Source organism: Heteronotia binoei, chromosome 7 (assembly GCF_032191835.1).
Source record: "Heteronotia binoei isolate CCM8104 ecotype False Entrance Well chromosome 7, APGP_CSIRO_Hbin_v1, whole genome shotgun sequence".
NCBI lineage: Eukaryota > Metazoa > Chordata > Lepidosauria > Squamata > Gekkonidae > Heteronotia > Heteronotia binoei.
Window position 1 is genome coordinate 102658967 of NC_083229.1, and position 18170 is coordinate 102677136.

The 18170-nt window shown below is 38.4% G+C and overlaps 1 protein-coding gene across 2 annotated transcripts in view; it reads right to left on the minus strand.

The window, feature by feature from the left end:
- SLC66A2 (solute carrier family 66 member 2) overlaps window positions 1-18170 on the minus strand; it is an 85103-nt gene that overhangs the window by 27373 nt on the left and 39560 nt on the right. For both annotated transcript variants that reach the window (XM_060244101.1, XM_060244102.1), the window contains one exon: window positions 8612-8828. In XM_060244101.1, coding sequence (XP_060100084.1) covers window positions 8612-8828 — 217 coding nt within the window. The remainder of the gene's footprint in view (window positions 1-8611; window positions 8829-18170) is intronic.

Below are 18170 nucleotides of genomic sequence, written 5' to 3' on the forward strand. Positions count from 1 at the left end.
TGTTTTTTAAAACCCAAGATAAAATCCTCAAGATACTGACTTTTGCATCTAACAAACTCTGGTACAGAATCTAATGTACAAAGCTGAGTAGTTAACATACTTCCTAGCTCAGAAAATCCTTTTCAAATTACTCATGCACCTATAATCCCATTACCATATGATGTTTTGCTTGGTTTTCTCCAGCTTCTCTAACTTTCACAGCAACAGTTAAACTCCCACAATAGAAACGCTGAGTCAGATCCCATGGAAAACCTCTTGTGCAGATGGAAACACAAAATATCATCACAAGTAACCCTTGCACTAAGTCATAAGAACATAAGAGAAGTCACGTGGGATCAGGCCAATGGCCCATCCAGTCCAACAGTGTATCACACAATGGCCAAAACCCAAGTAACATAAGGTGGTCTACCCGTGGGACCAGAACTCCAGAAGCCCTACCACTGTTGCCCCCCTAAGCACCAAGAATACAGAGAATCACCACAGAGCATCACCACCTCAGACACGGTATTCCATCTATACAGTGTATAGCCACTCTGCTTCATATGTTTATCCAATCCCCTCTTTCTATGCTTGTGGCTGCCACTACTTCCAGCAGCAGTGAATTCCACGTATTAATTACTCTTTGGATTAAGAGCACTTTTTGGACTTCCGGGGTTGGAAAATGCCGAGCTGAACTGCTTCTCAGAAGGGGAGCAGGCTGAAACTTCTGTTCGGGGTAGTGGAAGGCAATTTAATGCCTACTGCCTACTTTTCTCAGTCAGAGATCAGTCCAAGATATGCACAGGAAACTTTGAGGAGATTTATCTTGGCCTCAAAGGGGGGGCTCCTTTGAGGGGTCTCTGGAGACGAGTTGCATTTTCATCATCTGCAGAAGTTTCCAGAGTCATTTATTTGACATAAGCTCGACAGGATCCTAATCTTCTTTGATACTGCTAAACATCTAAATCTACACAAGTCCGGTGTTGATCTCGATAACTACAGAAAAGGTACAGATTGCTAGCTTTCATTACGGGACTAATTAAAGTTAAACAAAATAAAATCAGAAGGTGGGAAATTGAAATCTAGAAAGCATGGAAGGAGAAGGGGCGAAATTTGGACTTTGTAAATTTAAAGGACAGTACTAAAAAGTGGAAAGGAATTTATTTTTTTGTCTACTTGCGGTTTTTAAGAAAAAGCCCCATCGTCATAGAATTGCAGCTCCCACAGCCAACACAGGAAATACGTCAAGTATCGTGAGATCTCTCTACCAGCGAAAACGGGATTTGGTGGCAAGTAAAGCAGGAAGCATTGGATGGAAAAGGGAAATCATCGAAGCAGCCAGCCTACTCTAGGACTATAATATTATAGAAAAACATCGGCGGCCATTGCAAGGAGGCTAAAGTTTAAATAAAATTTGTAAAGTGTTCGGGACATTAAAAATTGGGGAGCCGACAGAGGTGACGTTTATAAGGTAAATGCTATTGGACATTATTGTTAATAACTATTTTAGAAGCCTCTAGAGAGAGAAAAAAACATTTTTAAAGTGAGGCAGAAAGTCACGATCGCCACATTGAAGAAAATAAAAACTTTAAAAATTAATATCTGAGCCCAGGAGGCTCTGAGGACAGCGAAATTAGGCTTATTGAAGAAAGCAAGCTTCACTCTTTTAAACCTGATAGTTGAAATTTAATTTGGTGAGGTCAAAATTTTTGGTGTTTTTACATGTCAGACCACAAGCAAGGACTGCTTCATTGGAGAAAATGCAGGACCAATTAGATATGATGGAAGCCAGGATAATGAAAGGGATGAAGGAGATGATAACTACTTCCAAAAAAGAAATTAGAAAAGATGTTGAAGAGCTAAAAAAAAGATATAGAAGATCTCAGAAAAGAGACTGTGGTAACATCAAAGAAAGTGCAAGAGATGAAAGGGAGAGTGAAAGTACATGATTCCACCTTGTTAAAAATAGAAGAAAAAGTGGCAATTCATGACTGCAAATTGATGGAGGCCCAGATACATCTGAGAGGACTACCTGAGGATGAAGAAACTGATTTGAAAGAATATATAATAAAAATAATTGTGGAATTTTTGGAGGAAGATCCTGAAGGGACTAGAAATATGTATGACTATATGTATAGAGTGAACTCACTTTATGCCAAAAAAAATAATCTACCAAGAGATGTGGTTATAAGATATATGACAAAAGAAATTGTGGGAAAGATCATGAATAAAAACTTTGAAAAGACATTGATAGTCGGAGGCAGCAGAGTAAGAATCATGAAGGAGTTGCCAAGACAAGTGATAAGTAACAGAACAGCATTCAAGAAATTGACAGAAAAATTACGAGACAATGAAATGAGGTATAGATGGATAATACCTGAAGGTTTGAGCTTTGAACTTCATGGAAAAAGAATTACAATTACAAATACACAGGAACTGCGTAGATTTTGTGAAGAACATAAAGAATTTGCACCATGATGGATTACAAATTAGTATATTGGAATGTAAATGGACTAAATTCACCACAAAAAAGAAAGGCAACGTTTCATTGGATTAAAAAGCAAAATTGTAATATAATTTGTTTACAAGAAAAACATATCAAACAAAAGGATTATGAATTTTTATGGAATAAGCAATTGGGACTAGAATTTCATTCATTGGCTGAACAGAAGAAAAGGGGAGTGATTTTTTTATATTAAACAAGAATTGGAGCCGAAATTAGTGTTTAAAGATAAAAATGGAAGATTTGTAGCAGTAGAAATAATATTAAATGCAAAAAAAAGTTGTTATTGGGACTGTATGCACCAAATGGAGCAAAGGATGCTTTTTAAAAAGACATTATACAACAATTTGATGAAGTGACATATGATCAAGTTTTGATAATGGGGGATTTTGATGGAACAATCCAGAATACACTGGATAGGTCTGGGGGAAAAAATAATAAGGAAGAAAAATTGCCAAAGTCTTTTTTTGAATTGGTCGAACAAGAAAACCTGAAAGATATATGGAGAAAATTTAACCCTGAAGTACGGGACTATACCTTCTTTTCAGCAAGACATAATACTTTTTCCAGAATTGACATGTTGTGGGGCACTAAGGATTTAGGCCTTATAACAAAGAAAATAGAGATTTTACCTAAAATAGGGGCTGATTATAACCCAATAATGTGGATTACAAAATTGTCCAAAAAGTCGAGAAGATGGAGATTAAATGAAGATTTACTACAGAATAAAGAAATAGTGACATCTCTAGAAAAGGAAATTAAAGGTTTTTTTCCAAATAAACAACAAAGAAGATATAGAATTTCAGATGGTCTGGGATGCTTATAAAGCAGTAATGAGAGGAACATTGATTACATTGAATAATAAAGACAAGAGGGCAAAAGAAAAACAGATGTTGGACATTCAAAATGAAATAAAGAAAAAAGAAGGGGAACTGAGAAAAAGGCCAGGGAAAAAGAAAATTATGAGGGAGATTACAATATTACAAACACAAATGAGACATTTGTTAAATAAAGAACTGGAATGGAATCTGAAAAGATTACAGCAGAAATCTTTTGAGGGTGCAAATAAACCTGGAAAGTATTTGGCCTGGCAACTGAAAAAAAGAAAGTAAAATTATTAATAAAATTGTGGTTGATGGAAGAGAGTTGGTAGATCAGGAAGGAATAAAAAGAGAATTCTTTAAGTACTATGCCAAATTATTTAAGAGTGTTAAAATAAAGAAAGAAAAAATGGAAACGTATTTACAAAATATTAAAATAGCACCCTTAACAGAAAATATGAAAAAAGTTTTGAATTATCCAATTGAAAAAATAGAAATTGAGCAGCGATTAATGCAATGAAAAACGGAAATGCACCTGAGCCAGATGGATACACAGCTAAATTTTATAAAATCCTCAAAGAGGAATTAATACCGAAACTTCAGAAATTGATGAACATTATAAGAATAAAAGGGAAAATACCAAATACATGGAAGGAAGCTGTTATTTTGTTGATTCCAAAAGAAGATAGAGATGTCACAAATGTAAAAAATTATAGACCAATTTCACTATTAAACAATGATTATATAATATATACAAGAATATTGGCAGAACAGCTTAAACATCATTTGATAAATTTTACAAAGGAGGATCAAGCGGGGTTTCTTCCCAAAAGGCAAATAAGAGGCAATATTAGAACTGTTGTAAATATCGTGGAATATTATGAAAGGCATCCAGAAAAGGAAGTTGCATTATTCTTTGTGGATGCAGAGAAAGCATTTGATAATTTAAACTGGGACTTTATGTTTGCAGTAATGAAGAAAATGGAGTTGGGGGGAAACTTTATAAGGATGATAAAAGCAATATATACTGAACAACGTGTAAGGCTATGTTTAAATGCAGATCTTACAGAAGATATGACAATTAGCAAAGGTACAAGACAAGGCTGTCTGCTTTCCTCACTGTTGTTTATAATGACTCTTGAAATCTTACTGATGCAAATCCAAGAAGACAAAGAAATAGAAGGATTAAAAGTAAAAGGATTTACTTACAAATATAGGGCATTTGCAGATGATATAATGTTTATAAATGAAAATCCCATACAAGTAACACCTTTGTTGTTAGTTAAAATACAAGAATATGGAGAACTAGTGGGACTTTATATTAATAAAGAAAAATCAAAACTTCTATGTAAAAATATGCAAGTAAGCAAACAAAAGGAACCGCAGAAGATAACGGGATGTGAAGTTACCTCTAAGGTAAAATATTTGGGTGTAGAGATAACAATGAAGAATATTGATTTGTTTAAAAACAATTATGAGAAGCTATGGCGTAAAATGGATGAAGATATGATAAAATGGAATAAACTTAATTTGTCATTGCTTGGCAGAATAGCTGCAATTACGATGAATATTCTGCCAAGAATAATGTATTTGTTTCAAACTATTCCGATTGTGAAAGACAGTAAACAATTTAATAAATGGCAAAGGAAAATTTCAGAGTTTGTGTGGGCTGGGAAGAAATCAAGGATCAAAATGAAAATTTTAACAGATGCAGAAGAGAGAGGAGGATTCCAATTACCAGATTTAAAACTATATCATGAAGCAGTTTGTTTAGTGTGTATAAAAGAATGGGTGACGCTGTTAAACAAAAAACTTTTAGCGTTGGAAGGTCATGGAAATAAATTTGGCTGGCACGCTTATATGTACTATGCGGAAAAAAAGATGGATGGTTTTTCTTCTCACCATTATGTAAGAAACAATTTGCTAAATACATGGATGAAATATAAGAAATATGGGGATGAGAGAAAACCGTTATGGATCATGCCAGCAGAAGTAATAAAAATAACAGCTGAGACGGGTGAAGAAAAGTGGTTGTCATATAATCAACTATTAAAAATACAAAGTGGCAAAATAGAATTGAAAACTGCTGAAGAGCTTAATAATAAATATGATTGGTTCTAAATGCAACAAATAAAGAGCTTGGTGGAAAATGTTATTAAAACTGAAGAAATAAGAAAAGAGCAAACAAATGGAAAAAGTTCTGCTTGGAGACAATGAAAAATTAATTTCAAAATTATATAAATTATTCTTAAAATGGTCTACGGAAGATGAAGTAGTAAAATCTCAAATGATTAAGTGAGTAATTAATGTAAATAAAGAAATACAGATGGAAACTTGGGAATACTTGTCGAAGAATTCTATAAAGCTTTTGACGTGTCATAGTATTAAAGAGAACTGTTTTAAAATGATGTACAGATGGTATATAATTCCTAAAAAGTTGGCAAAGATGAACAATAAGATGCCAGATACATGTTGGAAATGTAAAAAACATGAAGGTTCTTTCTACCATATTTGGTGGACTTGTGAAAGAGCAAAAAAGTATTGGCAGGTGATTCAACAAGAAATTTCTAGGATCTTGGGATACGAATTTAAGAAGGTTGCAGAGACTTTTCTGTTGGGATTACAAATGGAAAAATTTCCAAAAGAAGGTAGAACTATAATTTGGTACTTGCTTTCAGCTGCTAGGACATTGTATGCGCAGTTGTGGAAGCAATAAAAAATACCAGAGAAATGGGATTGGATTGTAAAAATTATGACATGGAGTGAAATGGACAAATTAACAAGAATTTTAAGAGACTATGACTAAGAAGTTTTTAAGATGGAGTGAAAAAAGTTTAGAAGATATGTAGAAAAAGAGTGGAAAATAAAAGTACATTGGACAATTTGTGATAATGATTAAGTCTTAGAAGGAAGAAGAATATTAATCTTTGTTTTTATTAGTTAAGGGTACCTTTAAATATTAGTATTTTAAGTAAATAACACCGGTGGGGGTCAAGTAACAGGGGGAGGGGTGGTTAGAAAGTAATATATGGGATAGATAAAAAGAAGTTATTAATGATGTAAGAAATAGATATTGTTACCATATGTTACTAAATAAAATTGTTTTAAAACAAGAGCACTTTTTAAAATCTGTTCTAAACCTAAAACTAATTAATTTCATTGAATTCCCATGCGTTCCTGTATTGTGAGAAAGGGAGAAAAGGACTTCTTTCTCTGCCTTCTCTATCCCATGCATAATTTTGTAAACCTCTATCATGTTACCCCTCAATCATTATTTTGCCAAGCTAAAGAGCTCTTTAACCTTTCTTTAACCTCTTTAACCTTTAACCTTTCTTTGTAGGGAAGGCATTCCAGCCCCTTAATTTTAGTTGCCCTTTTCTGCGCCTTTTCAATGCTATCCTTTTAAGGTGCAGTAGCAAGAACTGTACACAGTATTCCAAATAAGGCTGCACCACAGATTTATACAGGGGTACTATGATACTGGCTGATTTGTTTTCAATCCCCTTCCTAATAATTCCCAGCACAGCATTTGCCTTTTTTATTGCAGTTGCACACTGAGACAACATCAGCGAGGGTATATCTAGCCTCTATCAATCTATGGTTAGAGTTAAATTATAATCCTAAAATCTGACTCCCGTGATCCCAAATGACAGCTTCCAGTCTTTTCGGTTAAAGGCAGTAATCAATAAACTGGTGAACATACAGTTTCTCTTCCTATTTGGTTTTAAAAATGGGGTATGACCAAGCAAAAACAACCCTAAAGCAAAAGGGTGGTAGACATTGAGCAGCAATGTGATGGAGAATTCACCAACCTTTTTAGAAGAAGAAGAAGAAGAAGATATTGGATTTATATCCCGCCCTCCACTCCGAAGAGTCTCAGAGCGGCTCACTATCTCCTTTATCTTCCTCCCCCACCACAGACACCCTTTGAGGTGGGTGGGGCTGGAGAGGGCTCTCACAGCAGCTGCCCTTTCAAAGACAACCTCTGCCAGAGCTATGGCTGACCCAAGACCATGCTAGCAGGTGCAAGCAGAGGAGTGGGGAATCAAACCCGGTTCTCCCAGATAAGAGTCAGCACACTTCACCACTACACCAAACTAGCTCCACATAGTGTTAGATATACAGTTGTTCTGGCTGTCTATCTTTTCCAAATGGAGATCCCAAGTCAATAATCCATTATATTGTATAAACTATTAATTACCTTTTTAGTCATCTATTGTAACACATTTAAAAATTCTTTGCTACCTTGTAAGGTTGTATAGGGTTCTGTGCTAGTCTATGACTGTAATAACAAAGACTGATTGACCGTATTTGCATTTCGGCTTGTGCAAGACAAAAAACAAAAACCCTCAATAATGACTCTCTTTGATCAACTCATATTGCACCCCCAAACTGGGGTTTTTACTTCTTGATTTCTGTGCACCGCAACAGTGATCAAAACTGGAAAACCAGTGCTTAATCATACAGTAGCTCTTACACAATATCTTGCACAAATATAATAACTGCATTAAATAAAACATCTCTTCTGCTATTGCATGTCAAGGATCCCACACACCGGCTTCCCTCATTCTTTTTAAAAAACAAATGTATCGTTATAATTATACACAGAGAAAAATGGGAAAATATGCTTATATATAGCCAAACAAAAGTAAAAGTCATATACAAGAAAAAGAAAATAAAGGAGGGAGGATGAATAAGAAGATGCAGAAGAAGAAAGATGAAGAAAGGAGGAGGAGATTGGATTTATATCCCACCCTTTACTCTGCTTAAAATTTCCTTTTTCCTTCCCCTCCCCACAACAGACACCCTGTGCAGTAGATGGAGTTGAGAAGTAGGTGGAATGGACCCTGAGAGAACAGCTCAGAGAGAACTTGCGACTGACTCAAGGTCACATCAGCAGATGCAAGTAGAGGAGTGGGGAATCAAACCTGGTTCTCTCAGATTAGAGTCCATGCTCCTTACCACCACACAAAACAACAAATCATGAAAGGCAAGTGGGTAAATCTTATCATTTATTTTCTTATTCCAGAATGTAATAAACAAACAGCATCCACTGTTTATTACAGTCATCAGTCTTTTTTATTACTCCTTCAGATTCTCTGATAATATGCTAGTCCTGTCAATAAAGCAGGACACCAAATTTTTATTGAACCATTAATTTACAAAAGGTGGGTTCTACCTTTGGTGCAATTCCCGGTTTTAATCAGAATAATTCTTGGATCATTTTGAAGAAAAGAAAAACAATAAAATGAATGAATATAGCCAAAATCTTAACTGAGACAGTTTAGTTACAGATGTAGGATCTTACCTCATTCCTTCAGTCGACCTGTTCTGATAGTTACGGTAGAGCTGTGGGAAGCCCATCATGGCTTCGGTGAATACAGCAAGGAAGCCCAATGTTTCCACAAAGATAATCGAGTCGAGAGAAAGGTAAGTGACATATCCTGTTACTCCAGTGAAAGCCAGAACACACTGCACATAATCTGTAAACTTGCTCCAGTGCCAGAAATAGATCAAGTCAAAATCTGAAAGACAACGTTTTTAAAGAATAAAACTGATAGTTTTGCCAAATCAAAATCTGAGGAATCTACTATAAAAACCTCAGTTATGGTAAGTTGAAAGCACAGCATTATACAGCTTGTGTCAATTAGCAAAAACAATGAGTAACAGCAGTGGTAAAAAAATAAACAAACATTTCGTGGTATATAAAACTGAACATATAGTCATGGTATGTTGTAAGGCAGGAGAATGAGACATATGGAAAGGACAACATACATCCAAAAGCTGCTTAAAACAAACCAAAGATAGCTGTCTGTTTTAAAGAAAATGCAAGAAACAGAGAATCGAAATAAAAACCGCAAGCTGAAGGCATGCAGCATAAAATATAGCCAACAATACTGAATCTAAAACCTCAAGGCTGATTCACAAGGTTATTAAGAGCATAACAGAAGCCATGTGGGATCAGGCGAATGGTCCATCCAGTCAAACACTCTGGTGTCATACAGTGGCAAAAAACCAGGTGACATTAGGAGGTCCACAAGCAGGGCCAGAACTCCAGAAGCTCTCCCACTGGTGCCCCTCAAGCACTAAGAATACAGTGCAGCACTGCCCCAGACACTGTGTTCCATCATAGTCACTGACAAAATGTAGACACCCAATCTCTTTTGCCTGACTTGAGCATATATTGACCCAATCAATGTGTTGATAAGTTAAAATAACGTATTACAAAACAGTTATTTCATCTAGCTGCTTTCCTCAATTCTTTTGCTATTATTTAAATCATCTTCTAACCTTTGATCTGGTGAGTGATAATGAACTCCAAGAGTTAAACTTCTCTTTGAGCACACTATTTCCACCCATAGCATTTCTGTAAGTGAATCTATTTCTCTTATATTCTCAGTCTTTACTGCACTGTACACGAGCTCTGACATACAGAGCCACTCCACCTCTGACCCTTTCCTTCCTATCCTTCTGATATAATTTATATTCAGGAATCACTGTATCCCACTGACTATGCTCATCCCACCAAGTTTCTGAAATGCCCACAATGTCTATGTTCTCCTCTGACACTTAAACATTCCAGTTCCCCCATTTTTACCTCGGACACTTCTAGTATTTGTATATAAACATCTATAATTTCCCAGACATGTTAGGCCTGCAACCTTCCTCCTGTGGCCTCTAGACCTTGCCAGGCAATCAATATAGTTGGTCACCCTGTCAGTAGCCAGCCCTAATCCATTTCCCTGTAGAATGGTAACAGCTACTTCTTCATCTCTTTGAGATGAGCCATCCTGAACCAGAGACATTTCATCTCCCCAAGCTTTCCCCAAGCTTTAGTTTAAAAACTGCTCTGCCGCCTTTGTACAGCTCCTTCTTGTTCCAAAAAGCATCCCAGTGCCTAACTAACTTTGACTCTTCCTCCCTACACCATCTTCTCACCCACACGTCGAGACTCCTAATTTGTGCCTGCCTAGCTGACCCTGCATGTGAACAGACAGCACTTCTGAGAAGGCTACGTTGGAGGTCCTGCTGGCCTTAAGTCTTCAGCCTGGGAGCCTAAATTTTAGCACCAGGACCACACAGCCACATTTCCCCATATTGTTGGTGCCAACACATACCATGACCACTAGCTTTTCCCCAGCACTGTCTAACAGCCTATCTAGACCAGGGGTGTCAAACATGCAGTTTGGGGGCTGAATCAGGCCCACAGAGGGCTCCAATTAGGTCCCCGAGCAACTGGCTGCCATCTGCTTCCTTCTCCCTCTCTCTTGCTTCCTTTTGCATAGCAGCTTGCTTTGCAAGGCTTGTTCAATTACACAAGAGCTACAGAACAAAGCCTCTATTTTCACCATCGGATGAGGCTCCTCCCTTGTTGAGGAATAGCTTGCCTTGCCAGGCTCTCTCAGTCACACAGCGGAGCTGCTGAATGAAGACTCTCTTCCTTCTATTGACTGCGGCTCCTCCCCCACCAAGTCCCTGGGGAAGGAAGGAAAAAGTCAGAGCTTCCTTTGACCAGGTCCCTTGATCCCATGGGAGAAACACAAAGAAAGCATCTTTAAGACCAATGAGTGCTAACATTTTAAGCATGTTTTAAGTTTTTAAAAAATGCATAGTTGTGTTTGTCTGTGTTCTCTGCTACCTAATCTTAAATAGGTACACACATGGCCCAGCCAGACATGGCCTGGCCCAACCAGACATGGCCCGGCCCAACAAGCTCTCCTTTATGTCAGATCTAGCCCTCATAACAAATGAGTTTGACACCCCTGATCTAGATCTTGCATAATGTCTGCTACCTTTGTACCAGGCAGGCAAGTCACAAATGAGTTCGACACCCCTGATCTGTACCTTGCATAATGTCTGCTACTTTGTACCAGGCAGCCAAGTCACCATGTGTCCAGTACACAGGTTTGCTATCTATCTGCATGCTTAAGGATCTAATCACCCACTACCAAAAGCTAGCCTCCCTCCCTCAGTATGGTTCCATCATGCAAAAGGATGCCTGCTTACCAATTGTAGAAGGGGTCTCCTTTTGAGGGAACATTCCTTCTTTCATCAACATGATACCATTTCCCCTTGACCCCCATGCTTCCTGACAGCGACAAGGATGCCATTCTCAGAATGGGACACATCTAACAATTCCCCAATTCCATGTGCCTAACAGAGTGCAAACTAGTTCCCTCAGAACCAGGAGCTCCTTGCACCAAATGGACACTCATGACTTCTGCCCAGTTCTTCATCAAATCATTTTTCAGTAACTTCATCAAATCATCTTTTAGGAACACTCATTATTCCTAACTTGTGAATTGTTAAAGACATGTTCCGATCTGTGCTTTTGAAGGATAAACTAAAGAATCAGCTTTGCAATAAGATGCATATTCACAATGTGAGCATAGTTTAATTTAATACCAGGGTAAGGAGGCAACCCCCCCCCCCCCAAATGCAGTATTTTCGAAGTCATGCTACAAATGATCAAATGAATAGTCAACTGTGCAATTAAACAGCTGTATTTTCTAAAAACAGAAGCCTATTTTGGTACTTAATGAATTTTTTGTTCCATTCAGGGCACAAACTCTACCCCTCCTCCCAATAAATGTCATTTTCTCCAAAAAAAATTCTGCCACAGCTCCCTAATTTTATAACCCTTCCCCTCAGATGGCTAAACAAATGTCTGATATTATCATATATAATAGACTTCAGATGTTCTGCAAAACAATTCTAAATAAGTCACGCTGTATGGTCAAATAATTAGTTCCAAATGCCTAGCAAAGTTATAAATAAAAGTATTAAAAGGACAGAACAATCCTGTGAGATGCTGTTTCCAAAGCAATGCAGAATACCCACTCTCCTTTAAAAGTATTAACTTCATTTGATTTGGGACTACTGCCTACTAATGTTCAGTTCTATATCTATACTCTTTTGCAAAAATGTTTGTATGATTTAAGGATAAGGTCCCATCAAGAAACTTAGCAGGTACAAGGATGGAGGCACTTTTGATGATTCCTCCTTCCCAGCAGCCCACCACTCTCCATGCTGTTTCTGGTGAATAGGGATGGAGCAGGGAAACAGAATGAAGGAGGATCAGAGACCCTCTGCTGGTATCAGCACAATTGCCCCTCCTTGAAACTGCAGAAATTCTAGGTGGTATCCAAGGCTGGATTGGCATGTATAATGCAGGTGTACCCAAACAAGGATTCTGAATTTAAGAACATATTGGATTTATACCCCAGTCTTACTCTGAATCTCAGAGCAGCTTACAATCTCCTTTACTGTCCTCCCCCACAACAGACACCATGCGAGATTGGTGGGGCTGAGAGAGCTCTTATGGATGCTGCCCTTTCAAGGACAGCTCTGCGACAAGCTATGGCTGACCCGAGGCCATTCCAGCAGCTACAAGTGGAGGAGTGGGGAATCAAACCCTGTTCTCCCAGATAAGAGACCACACACTTTACCACTACACCAAACTGGCTCGGTTAAAGTGTTATGTAGGTCACTCCAATACCTTAATTACATTAAGTTCTAAATTTTAAAATTATAAAATATTGAAAAGCACAGTTTAAAAAAACCCCAAACACATAATAAAACAATGTGGTCTTCTCCGTAAATGATCATCATTTAATTTAAAGGAAGATTCCTGAGGTTGTAACCTAACTAATTGCTGTTCTCCTCACATCTTCATTCCTGGGTGCACAACATAGAGAGCCTGGGTGGGATACTGACCAGAGTGTCAAACTATCATCTGAGAGACTTAGGTTCACTAGATGACCTTGGGCCAGTCATGCACTCTCAGCCTACCCTACCTCACAGGGTTATTATGAGAGAAAAATGGAGGCGAGGAGAACAATGCAGGCCACTGTGGATCTCCATTGGAGTGAAAGGTACCATATACATGAAGCAAAATAAGTGGAAGTTTTTTTCTGAACAAAAGGAAGAACGATGTAGTACAGCAGCTAACCAAAAACTAAACCATCTGTCCTAAGAATTTTAAAGAGGATGTGCTTATTTAGACTGTTTTACCCTCTTTTCCTTGCAGATAATCAAACCAGCTTTCAACAAAATATGTCAGAATATAAATAAAACATGTTGCTGTAGGTTCGTATTAACCTCGTCTCTGGGTGCTCAATGCAGTTTCTTCATGCCTTCCTTCTTCCTCTTTTTCCAGGGCTGTCTTAACGCATGGGCCTGATGGGCACTTGCCCGTGAGCCCCACAAGCATAGGGGCCCCATACTAATCTGTGAGTAGTTGTTGTAGGGGCCCAGTACACTGCTTTGCTCAGGGCCCATAATGCTGTTAAAATGGCTGTCTTCTTCTTGTTGTGATTCTGCTGCAGCCGCCACATGTAGCAAACCAAGAGTAATGTAGTAATGGAAACAGGAAAGAAAGCCCGTAGGCATCTACGTAAACAAACCCCAGATTTGCCAATTATTTTATACAATCAAATATCCTCATAGAATCATACAATACCAAAAATGCAAATATAAGACACACCCATACACAAAGTCCATATACTTATAGCAATAGTCTATTTCTTTGGAATAAAAATCCTTGTTCCTTAAAGCTGGGACTCCATGACACGGTGCAATGAGCCATGACTCCGAGACACGGTGCAATGAGTCCTGTGCTCCAAATCTTCTTGTAGCCAGTGTAGAGATAACAAGCAGCAAGGCAAAAGAACGCAACAGGGATGCGCTTGATGCCCTGTTTCACATACTTCTACTAGCTGCATATACAAAAGGTTAAAATTCACTAGCACATAGATAAGCAAACAATTTTAAATTTACAAACACTTCAGGCATTCCTATACATACCTTCAAAACATTTTTACAACTTATGTGGGAGACCAACGCTCCAACTATTCTGCAGACAAAGACGGCTTTGAATAACAAAATCCACTGCACTTATAACCTACAGGTGTAATCAATCAAATGCTCTCTTAAAGTATCTACAGCGGTATTTCCTACAGATCACAATACAAAGTTTATAAGATTACAAAAAGCACGACAAATCTCAATCGCTGTTCAATCCATTGGGAACCAAGGAGTTTAATCTAAAAATCCATCACATTTCCTGCTTCAAAAGCCACTTATGCATATCCACTTTCCCATAAAGCCAAACGGAAAATTTTTCCAACACAAAAAATTTAAGATGGCCAGGAGGAGGCAAACTCAAGGGTTAAAGATAAACTGACCTGTGCATTTCAGTTTTCTCCACTTTCGTATTCTATCCAAAACACTCTTAAAAATTTTTGGTCCTTGGTAAAAGACTTACCTGGGTGTAGTAATTTTCCAAAAATAGGATACCGCAGGACAAAAAACGTATCCAATACTTTGGTGAGATCTGACTTTAAGAAAATGCCCTTTCCTACTTACGTGGTGGGGGGGGGCACCATAAATGCGGGACGTGCTCCACTTGCCCTTTATCTTTGGAACTCAGAGAGTTTCAACATCCAAGTTCAGGTTTTAGAGTTAAATTAAAAGATACAACAACATGTTCAACTAAAGGTTGGATTTATATAATTGTGTGTCCATGTCCAAAAATATATTGTGGGAGCACCAGATGGGCGGTACATACCCACGTCTTGGAACATAGGTCCCGTGTGAAGAATTTTGTGCCTGAAGCTCCTCTTTCAGAACATTTTCATGATTTACATCATGATCCAAATGTTCCTAAATTTTTTGTGTTCTTAAAATTTCCCGTTTGGCTTTATGGGAAAGTGGATATGCATAAGTGGCTTTTGAAGCAGGAAATGCGATGGATTTTAAAAATAAACTCCTTGGTTCCCAATGGATTGAACAGCGATTGGGATTTGTCCTGCTTTTTGTAATCTTATAAACTTTGTATTGTGATCTGTGGGAAATACCGCTGTATATACTTTAAGAGAGCATTTGATTGATTACACCTGTAATTTATAAGTGCAGTGGATTTTGTTATTCGAAGCCGTCTTCGTCTGCAGAATAGTTGGAGCGTTGGTCTCCCACATAAGTTGTAAAAATGTTTTGAAGGTATGTATAGGAATGCCTGACGTGCTCGTAAATTTAAAATTGTTTACTTATCTATGTGCTAGTGAATTTTAACCTTTTGTATATGCAGCTAGTAGAAGCCTATTGTGAAGCAGGGCATCAAGCGCATCCCTGTTGCGTTCTTTTGCCTTGCTGCTTGTTATCTCTACACTGGCTACAAGAAGATTTGGAGCACAGGACTCCACCTTGATGGCTCATTGCACCGTGTCTCGGAGTCCCAGCTTTAAGGAACAAGGATTTTTATTCCAAAGAATTAGACTATTGCTATAAGTATATAAACTTCGTATACGGGTGTGTCTTATATTTGCACTTTTGGTATTGTATGATTCTATGAGGATATTTGATTGTATAAAATAATTGGAAAATCTGAGGTTTGTTTACATAGATGCCTATAGGCTTTCTTTCCTGCAACCCCCACATGTGGCTGTTTGAATCCCTCTGGAGAAGCCCCTGCAAATTGCTTCCCACCAGATCTAGGCAGTTAAGGTATAAAACTGTTAAAGTTAAGGTATAAAATGGCCGCCCTGAGCCATTCGTGGGAAGGGCGGGATATAAATTCTAAATAAATAAATAAATAAAATGGGTGATCCTGGTCAGACTGGGAAGGGTACAGGATTAGGCTAGTTGTTGATGCTCTGGCAGGTGGGAAGAAATGACTTGTCACCTCCCTTTCCTTCCCTTAAACAGAAACATGTAGGAAAGGAGCAAATTCAGTACCAAAATTGGAGTTTTGTTTGTTTATTTGTTTACTAAGATAAGTATGGAAATGGTGTGAAATTTAATCCCAAGGACAGCTGGAAAAACTCTCTGTGGTTTTGGTAGAAATCCTAATGTTTAGTTGCTAATAGCTGTTGATGCAGTGAAAAAGCATCATTCAGAATGTCTTATTTTCTGAACAGATCAGAAAGCTGCACTACAGAACCACATCACACATACCTGAAAGGGTTTTCAGCCAGCTCATTAAAAATAAAAGCAGTTTCAATTCGTTTCCCCTTTGAAGCTCTATGCAGATGGACATTAACTTTTATAGAATGGCCGTAATGGAACTCCCCACCCTATAAGAGTCCAGTTCAGCTGGCTAGATGCTCTAATGATATTTCAGAGAGCACCACGGTAGACTCTGTGTGCTTGTAATAGAAACAAGGCTTGAGGGCTCTGGTGAAGGACCAGCTTAATTGTTGCCAAGTGGTCTGTGATGGCAATGCTCATCCAATAATGAGGCAACTGTGTACTTTTATTTCCCCCCCCCAAAAAAAGGAAGCTGCATTAATAAAAAAAGAGGAAAGCACACATAACGAGCTCTATGTATTTTTTAAAAAAGGAAGAAAACTCATTGGCTCTGAAATCCTATCCCAAGTGTCTTCATACATGATAAATGGCTGAGAAGCTGGTTTTCACTCCTTTTAGAGAAAACAGAATTTTAGTCCTAGAAACTTTTCGTAGATCTGAACTTACTTTAGCATGTTTCTTATTCTTTTCCCTCTCCAGCAGTTCAATCACCCTGTCTCGATGGTGAAGCAAGACTAAAATTTCCTGTTAGGAAAGTTGAATGCATCCAAGCATCACTTGCAGGCATAATGTTTCCATAGCACATAACTGCATCGGATTTATATACAATGAACCAAAACATATGATAGATGTACCACATGTATCCTAGGAATCAACCACATGTAGGCCCATGCAAATATTATATTTATGCATGGTCTCTTAGTGACTAAAAGGATTTCCAGCAATGGAGCAGACCTTCCTTGTCTCCCCCACCCCCACTGCAGCCCCAAATGTCCTGGCTCTTCTGATCCCTGGCTCTTGGGGGACAGAGACCCCACTAACAGCATGAAGGGAGAGCTGGAGGTCTGCAGAGGGAAGGGGGAATTGATTATACCAACTTCATTTCCGTTAATAGAAAATTTCCCATTGGTTAGAACCCACAATCTTGTTCCTTCACACTGAACAACCTCTATATGGCATAGGGCAGGGCGTCAAACTCATTTTTATGAGGGCCAGATCTGATATAAATGAGACCTAGTTGGGCTGGGCCATGTCAGGCCAAGCCATGGGTATACCTACTTAAGATCAGGGAGCAGAGATATAAACTTTATAAAGGACACAGACAAACACATTTATATATATATTTTTAAAAACCACCTTTAAAAAAGTTTAAAATGTTAGCATTTGTTGGTATTAAAGGTGTTTTCTTTGTAACTTTGTAACTGGTGAAAGGAAGCTCTGGCTCTTTCCTTCCGCCCTTCCTTCCCCAAGGGACCAGGATGGGAAAGGAAGAGAGGTTTGGCTCAGCAGCTCTGCTGTGCAATTGAGAGCGCCTGGAAAAACAGGCTCTGCCTTCCCCTCTTTCTCCCCAAGGGAGGACCCTCAGCCAATTGAGAAAACAGAGGTTTTGCTCTGTAGCTCCTGTGCAATTGAGCAAACCTTTAAAAAGCAAGCTGTTATGCAAAAGGGAGCAAGAGAGAGGAAGAAGGAAGCAGATGACAGTTGCTTGGGGGCCTGATTCAGCCCCTGCGCTGCATATTTGACACTCCTGCATAGAAGGTTCATCTGAAGGTCATAACAAGAGCCCAGCTGGAACAGACCAGTGGTTCATAATAAATCCAGCACACAGTTTCAGTTGTCTCCAATCAGTTGCCCTGGAGGACCAACTAACAGGGCAGGGGGGCCAAGGCTTCTGCCAGATGTTGCCTCCTAGCACTGGTTTTCAGCTTGGCCTTAGTCATCGATGGACCCGTCCTGCATCAATCATCTACTCTGTTTTTTAAACCATCTATGTTTGCGGCCATGACTGCATCTACTGGAATTGAATTCTACAATGTAAAATTCTCTTTTTAAAATTTTAA